Source organism: Callospermophilus lateralis, chromosome 12, assembly GCF_048772815.1.
Source record: "Callospermophilus lateralis isolate mCalLat2 chromosome 12, mCalLat2.hap1, whole genome shotgun sequence".
Lineage (NCBI taxonomy): Eukaryota > Metazoa > Chordata > Mammalia > Rodentia > Sciuridae > Callospermophilus > Callospermophilus lateralis.
In genome coordinates, this window is record NC_135316.1 from 88,632,179 (window position 1) to 88,656,062 (window position 23,884).

At 35.0% G+C, this 23,884-nt stretch overlaps 1 protein-coding gene across 1 annotated transcript in view; it reads left to right on the forward strand.

The window, feature by feature from the left end:
• Window positions 1-23,884, forward strand: part of Lnx2 (ligand of numb-protein X 2) — a 70,902-nt gene that overhangs the window by 31,472 nt on the left and 15,546 nt on the right. The window contains exons 2-5 of the mRNA XM_076872273.1: window positions 2,441-2,957; window positions 15,854-16,113; window positions 17,269-17,468; window positions 20,626-20,994. Of these exons, the coding sequence (XP_076728388.1) occupies window positions 2,551-2,957; window positions 15,854-16,113; window positions 17,269-17,468; window positions 20,626-20,994 (1,236 nt within the window). The 5' untranslated portion in view covers window positions 2,441-2,550. The remainder of the gene's footprint in view (window positions 1-2,440; window positions 2,958-15,853; window positions 16,114-17,268; window positions 17,469-20,625; window positions 20,995-23,884) is intronic.

The window sequence follows — 23,884 nt, forward strand, 5'->3', positions numbered from 1 at the left end:
GATCACAAGGGTAGTAAGTGACCAAGCAAGGACTTTGCCCCTCAGATCAGTTCTGGGTCTGTGCTCTTTACTTCTTGGCTGTAGGGCCTCACAGTTCAGTTTCTATTTAATGTTTGTTTCATGGTAGCATAGAGGTATTTTGGGGGTGGAGATAATGCAATTATTTGGTATTTTAAATAAGAACATGTTAATTTTCCTCATGAAAAGATTTTGTGATAAAGTAAAAATAAAGAACTAAAGTTAGAGATTTAGAAATAGCCAAAATTAGTCTTAAGATAAATGCTTTCTTAGTCATTATGTGGGAGGCTAGAACTGCAGTGCATTTTCTTGAGGAAAAGAAAAATTAAACACTCAAAACAAAGCGAAGGATATGTGAACTTTCTTGCTAATTGAGAGAGAAACAAGAGTCTGTAGAAATTCTGTATTAGGATACTTAGTTTGAAGCAGTCCATCTCCTGAGATACATGATGTTTCTCTCCTTAATCTCATTCATATCTTGCACTTTTTGGTACTGGGGATTGAACAGGGGTACTTTATCTCTGAGTTTCAGTCTATCCTCAAACTTGAGATCCTCCTGCCTCAGCCTCCTAAGTCAATGGGATTACAGGTGTACACCACTACACCTGGCTTACACTAACATTTTAAAAAGTCATAATGTTCAAAAGGGCAAAGAACAAATCCCAGATAGGTTACCAAATAAAAGAAGGCTTGGCTCTCTTAATGTTGGTATTTAGGCCACAGGTTATTTTACTAGGTTAGCTTTAAAAATCATGATTTATCTAAGATCAGGTCAAACTGTTCTACCAGAATTTTTTCCCAATCCCCTTAAAACTCATGACCATTCTTGTTACATCTATTAAAATGATAATGTTTTAAAATAAGCACTCTAAATAAATGAAATAGTAAATATCTGTATGTGTGTGATTGGAGGAAAATTTAATTATTGAAATACAAACACTAGTAGAATCAATAGGTTATCTTACTCTTCCTGTCCTTGGGCAGGGATACTAAGTTTTTGAGTTCCCCTTTCCCAATGTATGTTCTTTGTCTGAGATGTTTTACCTGCTTCAGGTTTCCTGAGTGTTTTGTGCACCTCTAACCCCTGTGACTTGTGAAAAAGTAACTGATGCTACTAGCTGATGCTATTGTCTTGCCCCGGATGCCCTTGTCCATTTTTCCTCTCTGGTTAATGCTTCCTGTCACAACTCAGCAGTCTTTGTTTCTTCCTCTTTTAAAAGTATTTCTAGCCACAAAGCCAAATGGAATTAAATGCCAGTTCTCCTCATCTTTTCCACATTCATACAAGACCCTGTGTGTCACTTTCTTTAGAGTACTTATTACACAGAATTTTAATAGCTGGTTTTCTTAACTGTCCTCTTCTTCTGCCGGGCTTCAGTGTTAAGCATATACTGGAGACTCTGTAAATACTTACAGAAAGGATATGAAGAGCTGCTGCCTTTGGATTGGAAATGTATATATGTACACACACATATATACATATATACACACATATATATGCATGTTTTGTTTTGTTTTTTTGTTTTTTGTATCAGGGATTGAATCTAATTTTTTTAACCCTTGGTGCTTCGGCAGTAAGAAGTATGGAAGCATTTATATGAGGGGAATGTTCCCTACTAGGCATGTACTAAACTGAAGGAGAATGTTCTGAGTCTTGTGTTGCCGAGAATATACACACTCCAAGTAAGCAAGACCTAATGAAAGTATGGAATAATGTGAAGTAGAATTGAAATTTACCACATGTCTTATTTAATTGAATTACAGCAGATTTTTTTCCATTTAATGGAATAAAATAGTATTTTACCTAACAGTTTGTACAGATGTTTATATGCTCTGCAGATGTGTCTTTCTATAATCAGTTTTATATGAGGGAGAATATTGAAATCATGCTTTGAAGTTTTTTCCCACAGTGCAGAGCAAAAGGTCACTTTATTAACAAACTGAATTATCCTTAAGACTACATTTCAAACACACTATCTTTTTTATAGTACCAAATCAGAAGTAAGAAGCCATGGCTGGGATGGCAAATATAAATGTATTACATAATATACCACAGAATGCACTGTTAGAATATTATGAAGATTAATTGACTTTAAAACTACCATTGGACAGTGAAATATTTGGGGATTTCAGTCAGTAAAACAAATTGATTATTTCTTATGTCATACCATATAACATGGTATCTTTGCTTTTAATCACAAGTTCTTTTTTCACCAACATCTTAATAGTGTGTAAGTCATTCTTGGCTATGAGGAAATTAACTTATTTCATAAATTATGAAATAATTATCTTTATCTTTATGGCTAATTTGTTACCTGATCTAAACTTTAATTTTGTACTAAAAATGTTAGTAATGCTATATTCACTGTTTTAAACCTATCTTGATTGATACTGATTACCTTTTTTTGTATTGTTTATCTAGAAAAACAGATTTTGGTTATAATCAGATACATCCCTGTCTATTCAAGGAACACCAAACCTCCAGAGGAAGTCTAATATATGAGGGTACAGAAACGCATCATTTGATTCAAAATGGGAACAACAAGTGATGAGATGGTGTCAGTGGAACAGACTTCCTGTTCTTCCCTAAACCCCCTGTGTTTTGAGTGTGGCCAACAGCATTGGACAAGAGAAAACCACTTATATAATTACCAGGATGAAGTGGATGATGACCTCGTCTGCCATATTTGCCTTCAGCCTCTGTTGCAGCCACTAGACACGCCCTGTGGACATACATTCTGCTACAAGTGCCTCAGAAACTTTTTACAAGAGAAAGATTTCTGTCCATTGGACCGCAAAAGACTTCATTTCAAATTGTGTAAGAAATCTAGCATTCTAGTTCATAAACTTCTAGACAAATTATTAGTTTTATGTCCATTTTCTTCAGTGTGCCAAGATGTAATGCAACGCTGTGATCTGGAGGCACATCTTAAAAACAGGTAAGCCAGAAATAGGAAAGAAAGACAAGCAATTAGGTTTTATAAAAAGATTGTTGAAGCAAATAAACAAAAAATTGGTTAAAAACAGACCAAGCATCAGTAAATAAATAGACAAATCTAATATAATAAGTTGCATGGGATAATATTTAACTTGATGATTTATCAAAAACATGAATATAGAAATTATAGTGAGAAGCTGGTTTTATACTTACTAATATTTTTATTACTATAATACAAAACAAATTCAAATGGCTGATAGCTATAAATGTAAATATGCTTTTATCTAGTTTATTATCCTAAGAAAATAATCCAAAGGAAGGAAAATTTATATATAAAGATATTTACTGCAATCTTGTGTATAGTTTGTTAAATTGTAGTCAAAATAATTACTTACAAGTAGAGAAGCGTTAAAATTACAGTAGTGTATCAATCCAGTAGGATATTATACAACTAATAAAAATGGTAATTTTGTTGGAAAAATAAGTATGGAAATAAGGTGCATGATTTTATTTGCTAAGATCTTGTAGAGTCTATTCAGAGGCTAAACTGAACAAGAACTAGGAGTTGGAAAACAGGATTTTTTTTTTCTGATTAAAAAGCTTTTTGAGTGGTTAAGTAATTTAGTTAGCTGATTGGTGAATCTTTTTTTTTAACTCATGTTTTTTCAAGATATTCAATAGTTTTTTAATTTTTTTAATTCTAATTAGGTGTATGTAACAGCAGGATGCATTTTGATTCATTTTATACAAATGCAGCACAACCTTTCACTTCTCTGGCTGTACATGATGTAGCATTGCACCATAAGTGCAGTCATACGTGTACCTAGGGTAATGATGTCCATCTCATTCCACCATTTTTTCTGCCCCCATGCCCCTGCCCCCCATTATGGATTAGCATTCACTTATCAGAGAGAACATCCAGCCTTTGTTTTTTGGGGATTGGCTTACTTTGCTTTGCATGATATTCTCCAACTCCATGCATTTACCTGCAAAGGCCACATTTTATTCTCTTTTAATGCTGAATAATATTTTATTGTGTATATGTATCACAGTTTCTTTATCCATTCATATTGAAGGGCATCTAGGTTGGTTCCACAGTTTAACTATTGTGAATTGAGCTGCTATAAACATTGATGTGGGCTGTAATATGCTGATTTTAAATCCTTTGGGTACAGACTGGGGAGTGGAATAGCTGGGTCAAATGGTGACTCTATCCCAGATTTTTTAAGGAATCTCCATACTGCTTTCCTAAGTGGTTGCACCAGTTTGCAGTCCCACCGGCAATGTGTGAGTATGCCTTTTCCCCCCACATCCTCGTGATTGGTGAATCTTATAATTTGATTTCAATAAAAGATGATCTTTAAAATTATTTAAGCTATAGGAAGGATTAAAATATGAAAGAAAGTCACTAAGTTTTATAAAAAGGTTTATAGGACCACATAAAATAACAGAAATAAATGTATTGATTTCTTAACTTCAAGGTTATAACTTAACTTCATTTGCACAGTTTGAATCTGTGGGTATCTTGATTGCTGTGAAAAACAATGCAAATACATCATATTGCATTTAGATATGAGTCTGGCAGGCAATGACTTGTCATTAAACCAACATAAAATCATAGAATTGAAGGAGATATTTAATCTTACCCCCTCATTTTACAAATGAGGAAACTGTCATAAAAATGTATAGCTAGTTTATGATAGAGTTAAACTTCAACTTTAGTATTTTTGTTTACCTTCTAATATGCCATGCTGACCCTATCACAGACAGATCATGTGCCCTACTACTATACATATCCATGAATATACAAGTTCATTCTGTTCCTAAATGGTATTGTAGTACTCATTAGAAATAATTAAGACATATGAAGAAAGAATGAAAAATAATGAGATGCCATTAAAATGTTAGAAATTGTAATGCATAAATAAATAAATAAATAAATAAGAAGGATTAATGTAAATAAAGCATAATTCCAATTAAAAAAATGTTAGAAATGCTTAGGTTTACAGAGAAACTGCCTATATCTAAACTATGTTGTCTGAAAATGGAGGCCTAAAAAGAATAGGCTAAGGATTGGGGATTTAACTCAGTGGCAGTGTGCTTTCCTAGCATGTGCAAGAACCTGAGTTTGGTCATCGATCCTGAAAAAAGAGAAAATAGGATGGATAGACTTGAAAATGCATGTAGTTCAGTCTTAATTTTCCTGTGTGTCTTTTGTCACCAGTAGGCGTTGAGAGCCCAGCCAGACTGCGGCAAGTAGGCATTGAATCTGAACATAAGACTTCCTAGAATTTGGCATCAGATTTTGGAATATGCTAATCTGGGTCAGGCCTCCTTATGGCTGTAGAATACTTTGAGCTTTTTATTTCTCTTCATAGATCTATTCTTAGGGTATAAGATTCTTTTGTGCCTATTTTTTTTGGAGGGGGTGTGCTAGCGCTAGGGATTGAATCCAGTGGCACTTAACCACTAGCCAACATCCCCAGCTCTCTTTTTATATTTTATTTAGAGACAGGTTTTCATTGAATTGCTTAGGGACTTGCTAAGTTGCTGAGGCTAACGTTGAACTCGTAATCCTCCTGCTGCTGGGATTGTAGGTGTTTGCCAACATACCTAGCCTTTTGTGACCTTTTATCAATATTAATTATGGGATTTAGAGGAACCAAACAAAGTCTTAATTTAGAGAAGTGAGTTAAAAATTTCTTAGATTTTTAGGAATATTCATTGAACTAGCATGCATATAAGAATTTAATATAGAGTATTTTCTATTAAAACATTTATGATGCTGATTTTAAAAATTAGGAATTGCAAACTATCCTTTTTATTTATAAGTTGATAAACAATTACATCTTTTTGGATGTTCATTTTCCAGGTGTTCTTATTAATATTTGAGGTCCGAATTTATTCATTTCCAAGTTATCTTAAACCTAAATGTGAAAGATACAATGTAAAGGTGGATTATTGGAAAAAGTGGTTATTTGCCTGCTATAAACAGTACAGAGTGATTACTAATACAGATATAAAATGTTAAATTATAAAAGTTAATAAGATTTTTGTATTCCATATGAACACAAATAATGACGATCTTGCCTTTCTCTGGTCTCAATTTACAATGTTAAAATTCAAGTAGAAGTGTTTTATATTCTAAAACTCAACTGTACATAATATAGTTCTTCATTCATTCATTCAACAGATATTGTGTACTGTGTGCTACACACTGTTCTGCAGACTACATAATCCTGGCAAGCTGATAGCAAGTTGGAATCTTCTGGGTTTCAGATTCCTTTAGGATTGTGACTGTGTCTTTACTAGGCTTTGGATTCATTTGCTCAAAAGTTGACACTCTTCTAATATTTATGCAATTCGGTTGTCAGCCTGTGCTCTGGTTATCCAATATTGGGAAACTAATCAGGCCAAATAGAGGGACATACAACAACAAGCATTTGATTCTTTGCACAGATTCTTTGAGTTAGGAATTCAGACACGACACAGCAGAGATGGACTGTCAATGCTGCATATCTAGGCCACATCTGGGGAAAGCATAAAGCCAGGGACTACAACAGTCAGAAATGGAGAGTCTCCTTCCAAGATGGCGTCTTTATTCACATGTCTGTCTCCACGGTGGGGATTAATAGAAGCTTGGGCCCAGCTGGAGCGCCTACAGGTGGCCTATCTGCATGGTGGCCTTGGAGTATTTAAAGTTTTTATTTAGTTGTTCAGTGTTCCTGTAAACAAGGCAGACATTTCAAGGCCTGGTATGATACAGCCTCAAGTCATCTGGCATCTCTTGTCTCTTTGTGGGAAACAGTGATAGAACCATGTAGACCCATCAGAAAAAACATTGACATCATCTTATGATGAAAAAAGGTAAAAAATGATTGCAGCTATATCTCAGATCAACACGAAGTAGTAAAAGAATGATGTGCTGAGGCATAGAATATGATTGTTATGACTGTGGTGTCTTTGTCCACAATCTTACTTGTGAGAGATAGGTAATTTTTGTCAGTAAGTTTCACTAAAATTCACAGAATTTGAACATCAGCAACAATAAGTCTCATAAAAGTCATGTCTATCGTGTACCTTTTGTCCTTAAATATTTAGGGTTTGAAAACCTCTTAGTTATTGGTAGAAATAGAGCATTAGCAATAGTTTATATAAATTTGGTGATTTAAAGTATTAGATTGCCTTCCCTATTTGAAGACATTCTCTTAAGAAATATGTTTCAAGCATGGGCCAGTGGCGCAATGGATAACGCGTCTGACTACTGATCAGAAGAAATATGTTTCAGTTTGAGAAGAGCTGACATTTTCCTCCTACAGTTAAAAGTAAAATATTTAGGAAAAATGAATGTTTCTAAGTAAAAGTACTCTTAATGGATTACATATTAGTAAAACAATGAAGAATTTAAAAAATGTAGGCAATGTCTGGCTTTGAATGAAGAAACAAAGTCTTTAAGAAATATTCTATTTATTATACTAAATAGGTAGCATTTTAATCATTACTTTATTATATTCTGCCAAGCAACATCAATAGTAAAGCATTCTTCCTTACCTCTTTTAGCTTATTCCTAACCCACCCTCAATAATTTAACATTTAAAGATGTAGTAATTCTAAATGTTAGTGTTTTTTTGTTGTTGTTGTTAAATTGTGCATTTGCATCCTATTTTTCTTTTTTATAATTTTTAAGAAGGAAAAGCCCATTTGGTGAATTAGAGAAGGTCTCAGCATAGAAAAAACTTATTAAAGGTTTTCTCTCTGACGTACTAGCTGACTATCGGGTATCTTTTTGCTTTCCCATGTCCTTTGAAGGACAAATAAGTTGATTTTTATGAAGTCCAGTTTATTTTTTTGTTTGCTTGTGTTTTTGTGGTCATATGTAAGAAACCATTGGTTGGGCTGGGGTTGTGGCTCAGTGGTAGAGCGCTCGTCTAGCACATGTGAAGCCCTGGGTTCAATCCTCATCACCACATAAAAATAAATAAACAAAGGTGTGTGTACAACTAAAAAATAAATATTAAAAAAAAAAAAAAAGAAAGCATTGGCTAATCCAAGGTTACAAGGATTTACACCCAAAAGTTTTATAAGCTTTTACATTTAGGTCTTTGATCTACTTTTAGTTAATTATTGTGGGAGAACATAGTGTGTATTATTCAATCCTTTAAATTTTATTGAGGCTTTTTTTAATGGCCTACCTCATGGTCTATCCTGGTAAATTAAATGATTCCATGTGTTCTTGAAAAGAACATGTGTTCTGCTATGGATAGATGGAGTGTTCTGCAGATGTCTCTGATAGGCCTAGTTGTTTTATAGTCTTATTAAAATCTGGTTTTTTTTTTTTTTTGTTCTTATATTTAATCGTTCTACCCATTATTGAAGCCTTCATTATGTTGAATTCTTTCTTCCTTAAATATTTGTTGTGTTTCTGGGCTCTGTTGTTTGGTGTGTTTATATTTATAATTGTTATATCTTCTTGATAGATCAGGCTTTTCTTTCATCATTATAAAATGTCCTTTGTCATTAAAAATTATTTTTTTTTCTAAAATCTATTTTGCTGAAACTAGTATGCCTTCCTATCCTCTTTTGGCTGTTGTTTATATGTTTGTTTGTTTGTTTTCTTTCCATCTCTTACTTTTGGCCCATTTATGCTTTTGAATCTGAAGTGTCTTTCTTGTGGGTAGTACATGGTGGGATTGTGTTTGTTTTGTTTCTTTATCTCATTCTGCCAATGCCTGGCTTTTGAATGGAGTATTTACTCTAATCAAATCATCAATTTAATTACTCATAAAATGGCATTTATGTCTGCCATTTTGCTATTTGTTATTGTCTTTCTCTGTTTCTTTATTCCTCTATTCTGTTTTTGTGTTAGATTTTTTCTAGTACGTCATTTTAATTCTCTTGTATTTCTTTCTTTCTTTGCTTGTTTGTTTTTGTACTGGAAATTGAACCCAGAGGTGCTTAACCACTGAGCCATATCCTAAACCTCTTATTTTTTATTTTGAGACAGGGTCTGAGTTGCTTAGAACCTAAGTTGCTGAGGCTGGCCTTGAATTTGCAATCCTCCTGCCTCGGCCTCCCAAGTTACTGGGATTACAGATATGAGTCACTGGGATTATAGGCGTGCATCACTGCACCCAACCCCTGGTTATTTTAGCTAAAATTATTTTCTCCGTGGTTATCCTGGGATTACAATTAATGTGTTTGTTTATAACAGCTTTATTCACAGAAACAGAACCAATAGGAGATTTCTTTTTTTTTTTCCAAACAATTTTTTATATTTATTTATTTTTTTTAGTTGAAGTTGGCCACAATACTTTTATTTTATTTATTTATATGTGGTGCTGAGGATTGAAACCAAGGCCTCACATGTGATAGGCGAGCGCTCTACCACTCAGCCATGATCCCAGCCCCAGGAGATTTCTTAATGAAGAGTTGGCTGCCATGATTATGGAGAGACTGAAAAGTCCCACAAGATGCTGTCTACTAGCTGGAGACTTGGGATAATCAGTGATGTAATTCAGTCTAAAGGTTTGAGAGCTAAAGGAGCCATGGTGTAAATCCCAGTTTTAGGCGTAGGAGAAGATGAGATGTCCCAAATCAAGCAGTGAGAGAGGGGAAAAGGGACTATGTTGTCTTTCCTCTGCCTTTTTCTCTGTACAGATCCTCAGTGGATTGAATGATACCCAACCATATTGTAGAGAGGTCTTTCCCTTATACTTTTCTGAGTTCACTGATTGAGCACTACCCTCATCTAGACCCACCCTCACAGACACACCCAGAAACAATGTTCAGTTTGGCACTTACTCCATGGCCCATTCATATTGATAAAATTATCCATCAACACTAGGTATACAGAAACTTTGCATAATCACACTGCTTCACAGCGTTTCAGTTAATAACAGACTGTGCATATGGCAATGTTCTCATAAGATTATAATGGAACTGAAAAATTGTCTAGTAATGTCATAGCTAATGTAACACTGGCGTAACGTATCACCATGTGTTTATGGTGATGCTTATGTAAACAGACCTACTGTGCTTCCAATCTTATAAAAGTATAACAGGTACAGTTATATAGAGAACATAATATTTAATAATAAATGACTGTTACTGCTTTGCGTCTTTACTTTTTATCATACCTCCTACTTATTAAAACATTTTATTGTTAAACAGTATTCTGTGTTATGCCACCAGCAGCCTCATACATCTTGTTTGCCATGTCTGGAGCACATCAAAAGGCTACCTTAAGTAATTGACCTGGACCACATAGAGTTGTTGAGTGCACTCTGCAGTACTTAATGGTGCATCTCAGAACATTTCCCCATTAGTAATGATGCATGACAGTATGTACTTTTGTTTTCTCCTCCTCTTTCCTGCTGTTACTATTATGAAAACTTCATCTTTGTGTATTGTGTACCCACCAACAAAGAATTCTAATTGTTGTTTTGTATAGTTGTCTTTAGAGCAGATAGGAAAAAAAATGTTATGAACAACAACAAAAAAAAAGAAAGATATGCTATCTTTTTATATTTATCCTTTTAATTTTTAAAATTTAAAACTTTGAACATGTTATCCATGGCTGGCTTTTTAGCCTCTATGTTTTCTGAAAAGAAATCATCAGGATCTTATGAGAATCTTTTCCATGTGATAAGTTGTTTCTCTCTTCCTGCTTTGAAGATTCCTTTTCTTTGTTTTTTATCAGTCTGATTATGATGTGTCTACGTATGGAACTCACTGCTAGTTTTCTTATTTGGACTTTGTTGATCCTCTTAGATGTAGAAATGAATGTGTTTTTTTTTTTTTTTAATCAACTTTGGTTTTGATTATTTCTTCAAATACTCTTTCTGCTCCTTCTTCTTTTGTCTGCTCCTCATAGTATCCCACAGGGCCCTACTCCCCCCACCACCACCATTTTTCTTTCTGTGTTGTTCTTTTTTGTTTTCTCCCTCATTTTTCTTTCTGTGTCTCAGATTGATAATCTTAGTTAACCTATCTTCAAGTCTGTTCTTTCTTTTCATGGCTGTTCTCTAGCGAATTTCTTGTTTATTATACTTTTTATCACTAGAATTTCAATTTAGTTTTTTATTATGCTTTCATTTTAATTGATAACTTTCTTTTTGGTGAGACATAATTCTCATATTTTCTTTTAGTTTTTTATATATGGTTTTCTTTAGTTCTTGAATATTTTCAAAATAGCTGATTTAAGTCATCATCTATAAATATAATGTTTGGGCTTCCTTAGGGACAGTTTCTATTGTTGCTCTTTTCCTGTGTGTGGACCATACTTACTTGTTTCTTTGCATTTCTCTTAATTGTATTTTGAACTTCTGGGCAATTTAAATAATATAATGTGGCAACTCTGGAAATTAGATTCTTTCCCCTTTTCAGGATTTATTATTGCTTTTGTTATTGTTATTTGTTCCGTGACTTCTATGAACTAATCCTTTTTAATCTTATTCACTGGTCAGCTAATGATTGGACAGACTTTCATAAATGCCTGGACGCAATAAATCTCAACATCTTCCCGAGGGCTCTGTACGTGATGGGGAATGCTATGCCTTCACCACTCTGAGCAATTGACAGCTCTGCCTAAGTTTTCATACTCTGCTTTCACAGAGCTTCATCATCAACCCATCTTTCCTGTGTGTATACACAGCCCTTGAATCCCTGAAGACATTTCATTCCCTAGTTTTTCTTTTTAAGTTTTTCTTTTCAACTTTTGCTTTTCTCCCACAGGCAGTCACAATCTTAAGCAACTGTATGTGATTCTCCTCTTCCCTCCAACAAATGCCCCCAGCAAAAAGACTATTTGTACTGAGCAATCTCTAAGTCAGATAGAGACAGCCTTCTGAGTGGAGGCCTCCAGGGAACCAACAGGTCATTTAATGACAGTTTTCTGAGCATGGGGCTTTGGAGGCACTCCAGTTGGCTCCTCTAATGACTGTGAGATTCCTGATTTTCAGTATGAAGAGACTGTTACTTTTCCAGTAATGCAGCTGAGGAGATGGGGATAGCAATAGGACTTGTCTGGTTGCCACAAAGCTCCCTGTTCAGATTGAGAATCAGCCATTTTCCTTAAATAAATCCTTTCTGAATTACTCCAATTCTTTGACTAGAGTTCAGAAATAATTGGTTCTGATGATTTCTTCCAGTCTTCACATTGCTTTTGTGGAAAAGAGGCTTTTTAGATATCCTGATGCACTGTTTTCACCAATATCAGTTGATTTGGGGTTTTGCATAGTTTACTTTATAACTTTTTATCATTTTTCTTGGTTCTAGGATGTTCACATTCTTTCAGTTCCATTACTTTCCAGACCTTGTGTGGCACTTAGCATGTGTTGCTTTATTTTACTGGTATATTACCACCACTGTTACCACACTATTAATACTACTGATAATAATATAGTGTGCTCTTTTAAACCATATGTTTCCTAATATGAATTTGCTCATATACAATTTTTATCAGGGAATATGTTGTAGCACAAATAAAGTGGGAATAGACATGACCTTCATTAAGAGAAGAAAAAATATCCCTCAGTTTGACACTTGGCTTCAGCAAAAGCCCTTTGATTTTATTTTAAGAAAATTAAAATGCACACTTTCATCAAGAGACCCCACCCTGTGGAGGTACAGACCTCAGCCTCTGGCAGTTTGTGCTGGACATAGCCTCAGACTCCGTGTGCACTGGTGTTCTCAGCACATGCCTACTCTGTTCTAATAAAACATTGTGCACATTTCTATATTCGTTTTTAATATCCCTATACTACTCTACTACATTCAGTTACCTACTTGAATACACCAAGCTGCCTGCTCTATTCCCATAGTTTGTGTTAGTGTTAAGGGCTCTGTTTCCAAAACTACATAGGTTTTTGGTTTTGTTTGCTTTTTTATTTATTAATTTTTAACAACTACTATGGCCCTTCTAGCTCTTACATCTATTATTATTTCTAGGAAAGTTTGTAGAACAAATTTGATTTGAGACTGGGGGGCATGTGATAGGAAGGAAAGAGCAGAAACCTTTGAAATATGATTATATTTGGATTTGGGCTCTGCAATAAAATAGCTATGTGATGTTGGCATAGTTAAGTCTCAAGTGTTCCATTTATAAATGGAGATAGTAAAGTGGTTGTGAGGCAAATAATGTGTATAGGAGTTGTTACTTTGTCTTTCAGTTGCAAGTGATTACAAATTTGATAGTTCTGAGCTGTTGGTCATGAGCTTTTCTGTCAGATCTATTTGTTCCCTAACAGTTTTTTAAAATAAGTTATAAAACTCACCTTTTTAAAGTGTACAGTTTTAGTATATTCATCACAATATAATTTTTAGAACATTTCAATACAACCAAAAAGAAACACCAGGCCTGTTAGCAGCCATTTCCATATGCTCAGGTTTTGAATGGACTATCCTAACCCTCTTTTTCCTTTAAATTGTTCAATTTTCAGTGTCTAGTTTGCTTATAATGCCTGTTATATTAAGAAAAATGTTTATATTATACTCTGGGCTTTTGTCCTCATTGCCAAGAGTTTCTTTTCTCATGTCACCATGACCTGTATTAGCTTTCTGTTGCTATGACAAAATACCTGAGATAATAAACTTAAAAGGAAGAAAGGTTTATTTTAACTTGTAGTTTCAAATGTTTCAGTCTGTGGTCACTTTGGCCCTATTGCTTTGGGCCTATGGTGGCATAGTACATCATAGTGGGGAGTGTGTGGTAGACGAGGCCTGTTCGTGTCATTGTGGAGGACAAGCAAAGAGAGGAAAGGGGACAGAATCCCAATATCCCCTTCAAGAATATGCCTTCTAATGACCTATTTTTCTCCCACTAAGCTCTGTCTCACAAAGGTTCACCACTTCCCTATAGTGCCGTTGCTGGGAACCAAGGCTTTACATGAGCTTTTGGATGATATTTCAGATTCAAAGTAGAGCACCTTTGAAATACGACCTGAGTTTTTCCCAAATCAGACTGAAAGCTCCTTATTTGTCCCTGTTTGGCGATTGCCTTGTTGACCACTCTGCCAGTACTCTGCCTCCCTTAGTCAGGTGTGGAGTTTTCCTCTTCCCGTCTTCTGTCTTCTGTCTGTGGTTCTGTCTCCGTCTGCTCAGCTGACCCATCTTGTCTGACTCTGGGTGTTCCCAAAAGTCCTGTCTGTGGCATTCTTCCTCTAATGCTGGGTGAGGTCATCTTTCCGTGTTTTTAAATGATATCTTTTTTAATATCTTTCCTGTTCCTGACAGTAATTTCCTGTTCTTGTTAGCAATTTGCTGTCCCATTGGGAATGTAAGTATGCCTGTTTTTTCACCTCTCCAACAATTTTGGGTTTACCTTTTTGAAATTTTGTTTTTAGTGTGTTTTTAGATATGCCATAATTATTTGGTGTGCGGGTAATTTAGGATTGTTGGCTAAGCCAATTCCCAGATGTTCACATTCTGTTTATATTTTTTTAATTTCCTGTTTCTGGTCTGTTTTTTTTCCTCTGAGTACTAGCTTTTGCCCATGTGGATATTTGTCTATGATATATTTTGGAAATTGAATCTTAACCTATCTTTTTCAGTCAATATTTTTATAGTCCAGTTTTTGCCTCGAGTTTTTTTGGGGAGAGGAGGATAAAATATTTTAAAAATATATTTCTAATTAAATCTGCTTATCTGACAAAAGTAGTGTTTTCCATGATCTAACTTCAGAAACGTTTGTCAGGTCCTTGCAGTAACAATGCAGAGAAGAAAATCAATTATCCCCCTATTAACAAGATATAGAGAAAACAAGGAACGAGAAAAAAGTAAATAAAAGGAAGTTCATAGCGGGCCTTTTCAAGAACTTGAAATACACGATTTAAAATAAATCTTTAGTCCTCAAGGGAAAACATTACTTTTATAGTTAAGGAGTAGCTTTTAGTTTTATTTAATCCTGTGTTTTGTTAGAAATGTAGGAATTTTAAAAATATTATTATTAAATGAAGGTCTGCAGCCTTAGTATACAGTCTAGGATCATCTCCTTTCCCAGAGGGGGCTCTCGTTCACTAATTTGCATCTTCCACTCTTCATACTGGGCATTATTGGTCATGACATCCAACTAAGTGTCCAATTAAAGGAATATCATTTTTAATGTTATATAGAGCCTTCATTTAAATGTTTTGAGTTTAAATAAGGGTCCATCTGACCTTTCTGTTTGTGTAAATAAGTAAAAATAAGTGCGTTAACAGTTCTTATTTCTTGGTATTATGTAAGTTTCCCAAATAATTGAAGTACATTCTTCAGCTCACATAGCTTATCTGTAATGCCAATTTTGCAAACCTAGTTTTACTGACTAGGAGATATCTCTTTGTCTCCCTTCATGTCTATCATAGTTATTTGGCCCTTTGCTGTGCCTTGCTTCGAGTTGAAAAGCTTCAGGTGCATTAGTCCCCACTAATTATTGGGTATGTAATGTAACTGTGGAGAGTAGAGTGGCCTCGAGGCACACTGAGCATCTTAAGTTGGGACACCCCTCCGGGCAGAGACTGATGATCCGTTCCTCTGCTTGAGACAACTTGCCTGTGAAAGAGATCATATGATCAGATTCTTGGGGTCAGTCCTGCAATGCAGACATTATTGAGTGCTTTCTGATGACTAATGTATACCTGAAAATGGTTTTCCACTGAAGTATTCTTTGAGATTGATATCAAACCACTGTTAATGCCAATGCCATTTATTTGTAATTTAACTGCTATGTGGAGTGTAAGAACTTATTTTGAGAAGAGATCAGGATCAGAATTATGTACCACTTGTGTGGTATTTCTAGGATCTTTTTGAAAGGAAGCCTCTGTGGTTCCTTTGTTCAAGAAAAAACTAGTAATCCACCCATCCCTCTCCCCTTTTGTTTTCTTTTCAAATCATCTGGAAACCACCTAATACTCTTTCTAGATGTCCTGGAGCTTCTCATCGGAGAGTTGCCTTAGAGAGAAGGAAAACTAGTAAAACTCAGACAGAGATTGAGAATGAAAATGGATCAACTATAATAGATCCTTCAGGTACTTTATCTCTAGAAACAGACTGTTTGGGGATGGGGACAGGCACAGGCACAGTGCCCCCTGAGCGGAATTCAACACCTGCATCTCTTCCCACTTGGACTGAAGAGCCTGGCTTGGACAACCCTGCCTTTGAAGAGAGCACCGGAGCCGACAGTACGTGCAGTTTATCTCTTCATGTACTTCCTCTCTCTATTGCCTTCTTTCCCACTACTCTTCCAACACTTTGTCCTCTTTAAAAATATCACTTTGAGATGTAATTCACATACCACATCATGCACCCTTTTCAGTGTACAGTTCTAGCGATTTGCATTTTAGAAATAAAACATGAGTCTTACCCTGGAGGAAGATGAACCTTCCCCATCCCTTTTCTCTAGTAATCCACAAATTCACTGGTCATTCACACAGTTCTTATTATTCATGTGTATGTGTTCAGAAACTTGTTTGTCTCTTGACATAAGAAATCAACAATATCAAGAACAAAACAAAAATGTTAGCTGATATCAACTGCTTATTCTATGTCAGGCACTATATTGAGTACTTTCTATTTAATTAATTAAATGCTTAAACATCATTAGAAGATTAAGATTAAAAGGGAAAGCTTATATAGCCACTAGGTAGCTGGGGATTTGATATCTGACTTCAAGAACATGCTTCTAATCATCATTCACCTCTGGAGCTAACCACAGCTCTATCTGTACACCCCACCAGGAAATAAACGGAAAGCCTGCACTTCTAGATCTTAGGCAGTCCTCTGCAGTTAGCCTTATGTATTTTACTTCTAAAAATAATTTTCTCTTACAAACTACAAATTTTACTGCATACTTAAATTTTTCTGGCTATAGCTGTGGACCCTTTTCATCTCCTAAGACTCAAGATCTGCCTCTTTCTTAGGAGCTTGATAAGGCAAATTTCTTAACACCTGAGGGCTTATTTACTACAGAATTAGGGTTTTCTTTTTTCACTGCCTTGAACTATTTACACTGCTTCATGGCCTAGACTTTCTCTTCTCTTATTAGTCATGGCAAGATGATTTATGTTAATGTTTCTTCATCAGATCATTCTTGTCAGCCCTAGTGATCTGATATGCAGTGGTTATTTGTTGATTATTTGCTGATCACCTTTGGAAAGAGGAAATTTTAGATAATGTTAACATAGATTTCGTTTGTCATTACATTTCTTATCCAGTGGCATTGCTTTGTTATTATTAATCATCTACATAATAACATGAGAAGCCTTATTGACCTGAAAAGAATCAGAATATAAAACATTTTTTTCTTTGTTTTTCTTCTCTCATTTTCAACTTGGCAGCTGCACAACAGCCACTTAGTTTACCAGAAGGAGAAGTTACCACCATTGAAATTCACCGGTCCAATCCATATATTCAGTTAGGAATTAGCATTGTGGGTGGCAATGAAACGCCACTAATTAACATTGTCATCCAGGAAGTCTACCGGGATGGGATTATTGCCAGAGATGGGAGACTCCTTGCTGGAGACCAGATTCTTCAGGTATCAGTTTTAGTTTTTTCTGTTAACTTGGGCCTTTTTGTTCTTGTAAGTTTAAAACTTAGAAAATTATGATATTATGGAAACTGATAGAAAAGTTTTTCTATTTTCATGTGCAAAGCAGATCAGAGTTTATCTTTAATTTTTTCTATATCCCCATATACTTTTACATATATATATACACATATATGTATACTTAATTTTTCAGTCTCACATGTGACTGTATATACAGTACCAGGCTCTCTGGGCATGCTAGGTTCTTCCTGGCTTAGGCTCCATGACTGACTAGTCCAGGGTGACCTTTACCCAGGCTGAGATTTTCTTATCCATTGGTATTTCCCACACCCAGTTTTCCCATCCATCTCTTACTTTTATGTCTGTTTTATCTTTCTGTATATTGATTACTGACTGTAGTCAGAACCACAAAACATTAGTTACTTTTTTTTTTTTTTTTTTGGTGGTATAGGGAATTGAACCCAGGGCCCGTGCATGCTAAGAAAGTGCTTTGTCATTGAACGATACTACCCCAGCCCAACTTATTTATAATTTATATCACAGAAATTTAAGACAAAGTTCAGAAATTTTAGTCATCTCTTACTCACTCCCACATACACTCTAAGAATTCTAACTGCATTTTTAATAACCCCTGATACAACTCTTCTTTTGTTCCAGAAGATTATTTTTAAGAAGAAATAACTATTCCCAAAAAAACAGTTAGCATAGACAAGATAATTTATTGGAGGGCATATTGAAACTTCAGAGATGGGAATAGTAAGAATTCTCTATTCAATTGGAATTTATATGAAGACTGGTCTGGACATTTGAATCAGTGTAATGATATTTAAAGCTCAAAAAATGGAATAATTTCTGGAAAGATGAAATAAATACTCATGAACAAGAAAATCTGTCCCTTAAGAAAACTCAAGTGCAAGGACTTTTCCTTCTTTAGATTTGTTGTTGAGTCTAGCACCATGATCTTCAGATACCTACCTCGTTCTTCCATTTGCTCTGGTGTAGGCTTCACTATTTCATGTCTGATTAGTAGAATACCCTACACACACACACACACACCCACAGTGGTGCTTTGGAGCCCATAAGTGAAGCTACCCACTTTGTCCAGAAGTGGAGAAGTAAAAACTCTTGTGGTCATTGAGAAGTGAAATTCTTGTGGGATGGGGATATAGCTCAGTGATAGAGTGCAAGGCCTGGGTTGAACCCCTAGTACTGCAAAAAGAAATAAGTAAAAAAACTTTTTGAATGTTTTTTTCCCCCTGTTTGGTTTTTTGTTGTTGTTATTTTCTACTTCATATAAGCTGGATATGGGTAAACCAATTTGAAAATGCCCAAGAAGCAGTAAGATTATTTGCAGACCAGAGAGCTAAGCTATAGTTTTATTTAAGCAAACCATGTGCAGCTAACAGTGGGTGACTTAGTTTCCCCCATATTGAAATAGATATAGACAAAGAGAGAAAGATACATATACATACATTTATGTTACTTTATTAAAAGCCTCTTTGCAAAGGAGGACCATATGCTCTCAAGATCTTTCGCTGCTATTCACAAATTTATAGTTTTTAAAGAACAGCTTTTATAAGCTTTATCAATATCATTATTAAATATAATATAACTTTTAGAACATTAGTAAGAATAAGTATTTTAGTTTGACAAAAATCATTGATGATTTAGGTGTTTCCAGTTTTGAAGGAAAATAATTAGTCGTGTATTAATCACTTTGCTTAAAACACGCACACACGCGTGCGCACACGCACACACACTAACACTCTTAACCCAGAAATGTGGTAGAGTTTACTTTGCTGATGATGTTTTACAAAATCTAGAAGGAGCATTTAATTTGGTCTGTCTGTTCTCTGAATTTCACTGGCAGCCATGCATTCAAGAAGGATGAATCTTTTTCCAGTTGTAGGATATTTCTCAGTCTATTTCACAAAGAAAATATGAGACAGCATGTTTGCATGTGGCTGGAAAAAATAGTTGGATTTCAGCCAGATGTTTTGTAAAGTCCTTTATGATATGACCAAATTTGAGATGTGAACCTAGAAATAGTTATCTTTTAGCTGATGAGTCCATTTCAGCCTAGTTTTGCAGAAACTACCTTAAAGTTCTGGTCTTGACCCATATTAGTCAACATTTCTATCAGTCTTGGATCACCACTACTAAGTGCCTATAGGTTGCAGACTTGGGGAGAAGTTTATATGTGATAGCTATCAATTTGATGACTGAAGTTTAAAAGATGAAATTTTTAAAAAGAGGTGAAAAGCAATAAAATTCTAGTTAGTAATGTTCAAGTTAAGAAAGTTCATCCCAGGAAAAAGAAACCAGCAAACCCCCCAAAGATAAATCAATCTCAGATAAATAGGAAAGGGGAGATCTGGCTTAACATGAATTTATATGAAAAAAGATATAAGAATTTCAGGTGATCACAAACACCTAACCCATAGCCTGCCCCAATGAAAATGTTCAGAGAATGTTTGTTTTAAGTCAGACCAATTCAAAGAATTCTAATTGTTTAAGAAAAAAAAACCCTAAAAATTATGATTATTTACTAGATGAATATTTGAAACTGGATGTATTTTCTAAGTGATCTTACACGTCCAAGGATCAGTCACTATAATTATTTCAAGGTTGTAAAATTTAATAAATGGTATCTAGTATTGAATTATGATTAGTGAGTTAGATATATACTTGTATAATAAAGAATTAAGAGTGAAATTTTAATTACCTACTTTTCTTAGAAAGTCACTCATCTAAAGTAGGTTGTGCACTTGGAATGTGCCATTTTCCTTAAAATAGAATTCATTTTATTTTCTCCGGGTTAAGTGTACTTCATTTGGAAAAACAAATTTATAACCCAGTGGAGCTATGGTTTATCAGTTAGTATGCCAGAACCAAGGACTCTAATTCAAGACTATCATCAAAGGCTATGATCCTAACTCCTATTCTCTATCCAGTTCTAGTAAGTTGATTTTAGAAACTGTATTTTTAAATGTCTTCAAAGTGGTTTTCTTTATAAATAATGTAAAATGCTGTGTAGCATTTTCACAATCTTGTTTCCATTGAAAGTGGCATACAGACATTTCTGCAAATTAAGAAAATGAAAGATTATTATGTGTTGATCCTAATTTTGTTTTTTTTTCTCTAGGTCAACAACTATGATATCAGCAATGTGTCCCATAACTATGCCAGAGCTGTCCTTTCCCAGCCCTGTAACACTCTGCATCTTACTGTGCTGCGGGAGAGGCGCTTTGGCAACCGAGCATACACCCATTCTGACAGCAACTCTCCTCGGGAAGAGGTTTTCCATGTGGTTCTTCATAAACGGGACTCTGGAGAACAGCTTGGCATTAAATTAGTACGAAGGACAGATGAGCCAGGTGTTTTTATTCTTGACTTGTTGGAAGGGGGTCTGGCCGCCCAGGATGGCAGGCTTAGCAGCAACGATCGTGTGCTGGCCATCAACGGGCATGACCTGAAGCATGGGACCCCAGAGCTTGCTGCCCAGATTATTCAGGTAGATGCCAAATGTTGAGCCTTAACATCTGGCTATATTTGTTTTGACTGGTGCATAACATCAAAATTCAGGAAACATTTGATAAACTTTATTAGAAAGATCAGACATGGCTACCTTAATTCTTCAAAATTCACACTAGTATAAGTTTTCTTGTAGACAAAGTTTTTTTTTTTTTTTTCTTTCTGTAAACTGTCTCCCTGTGTGAACTTTTGTGTGGATTCTTCACAGCATAAGCTCTACAGTTCACAGTCTCATTTGATTGCTGGATTCCACCTAGTAAGCGAGATACAACAGAGAGCAGTGTCCACCTTTAATGAGGAGGAAGGTGGAGCTTACGGAAACTGTAATTACCAAGGCTATGACTTAGCAGTGGTTTTTAACTTTTAACTCCCCTTAACTCCCCTTTTAACTCCCCTTCAGGATCTATATAAGTAAGGGGCAAGTAATATTTTAATAAGAAAAATCTTTGCATGGTGGCACACGCCTATAATCCCAGTGGCTTGGGAGGCTGAGGCAGGAGGATTGCGAGTTCAAAGCCAGCCTCAGCAAAAGCAAGGCACTAAGCAACTCAGTGAAACCCTGTGTCTAAATAAAATACAAAATATGGCTGAGATGTGGCTCTGAGTTCAATCCCTAGTACTCTCCCCCGCCCCCACCCCACCCCCAAAAAGAATAATCTTTCTTGGCCTGGTGTGGTGATGCACACCTGTAGTCCCAGCTTCTATTTATTTTCATTTAAGATGCCCATAACATTGTTGACAGAAAGATATAGACTAAGAATTTATAGGACAAGTGCAGTTGTATCAATATGTAATCATACATTTGTGGACATACACATAAAAAAATGTTTGGAATGATGTTCTAGAACATTAATGTGTTTATACTGAATGTGATTTAATTGTCTTATTTTCTATATTTTTCCTTCATTTTTTGTAACCCAAAAACAATAAGACTTCTGATTTTTTTTCATAAAGGACCTTAAATTGAGCAACTTCAATTTTCCAGAGTTTAGGAAATTTTATACCACAAAATATGATGCCTTCAGTTATAAAAATTCAAATATGAAATATCAGGGAAAATTTTTAAAGTTTCTACTTGTATGTTACACATTTTACATTTTGGTTAGAAACTCATTTAAGATAACAAGTATTTAAACATTGCCTGTTGATGAGTGTGTTTAGAATATTTAAGTATTGACTGAGAAAATGTACAATTAATAGCGTATTCCTCTTATTAGTCTTCTTACTTCATAAAGTACACTTGACTTTTTTATTTCCTCAAATTCATGAAACTACTAGATTTCTTTTTTCTTCTTTCTTTCTCCTTTTTGTTACCTTCTCCCTCCCACCATTCTCCACTCTCCCAAGATGAACTAGTTTTCAGCAGTATAGCAACTGGCTAATGTCCACAGAAATGAATCTCAATAATTATCTTTTCAAGAATTTTAAAGCTATCCAATTTCTTTAAACCTCAAATCTATAAAATGAGACCAATACCTGAATCTCCTCTCAGTGTGATAAAAGGGGTGAAGACTTGGATATTCTTATATAGTTAAATGTTCATTGTTATTTGATTCTGTGTTTTGCAAATAACATTTCTCAGTGACTATCGACCTGATGCTCAATTATAATGATGCTGGTTTTGCTTTATAGCTTTTTGTTGTGCTTACTTTAAGAAAAACACCCTTGTGTTTCACCTTTATCACTGTGGGGTATGGCCCCTATCATTAAGTGCCACAGCATGCTGCAGAACCTATAGATCATCTCTGGATTTGCTCCTGCTGCTCTGTACAATGTTCTTGAAAACATGTCTTCTCTCTAATAATGGCTGTCCCTACGTATTTCATAAGAGTATTAGAGAACACATTTTATGATGTGTTTAAAACACTTTGAATTCCTTAAAAATTGAAAAAAGCACTGGTTTTCTTCCATGTTTTGTTTCTAAGTTTAAGTCATTTTGCTAAAGTCACTCCAGAAAGAAAGACTTTTATGAATGATTCTAGGGCTTTATCTGGGCAGTTGATGGGGAGGAAACATGCTGTTTTCATTAGCTAATATTTAAAAAATTCTGTGGTTGAAACACACATACATACACACACATAGACACAGGTATGTAAATGTTAAATTATTTTAGAGGTTCGTGACTATCATTTTAAATCTGTTTTAAACAGAGATTCATACCTATTATACTAATTTATAATCCCAGCAACAAGGGCATTCACTCATGAGTTGCAGTTTTGTAATTTGGACAGCCTACATTTTAATTCCTAATTATTTATTTATTTAGGTAGTAGAGGTTGAACCCAAGGGTACTTTACCACTGAGCTACATCCCCAGTCCTTCCTATTTTTTATTTTGAGGGTCTCACTGAGTTGCTGAGGGTCTTACTAAGTTGCTGGTGACTGCTCCCAAACTTTCAGTCCTCTTATTTTAGCCCCCCAAATTGTTGGGATTACAGGTGTACACCACTGCATCCAGCAGAACCCTACATTTTTAAAATTTTGATTTCTAACAAAATGTTTGCTTTTTTAAAAACCCTAAAACATTAAATGCATCGGCTTTTGAAATTATACTCAACCCGCATGCTAGTCTGTCATTTAAATTCTAAATGCACACTTCATCACATTCACAGAATTTTGTCTTTCAAGCAATTTTTGAAAAAAAAAAAAGGATTTGCTTCCATTAATATGTGTGTGTAAGCAGCTTACAACTAAAGTTGAAATACTGATTTTTGATTATAAAGTAAGCAGGAAGGAAAATTAGTCTGTATAATGAAATGAAATCCCAAAATTAGCTATTCATATCTTCACACAGTGCAGTGTAATAATGTGTGATTTGTCAGAATTTTAAATAACAGGATTCTGAACACTTCTCCTTGGCATTTACCCTTT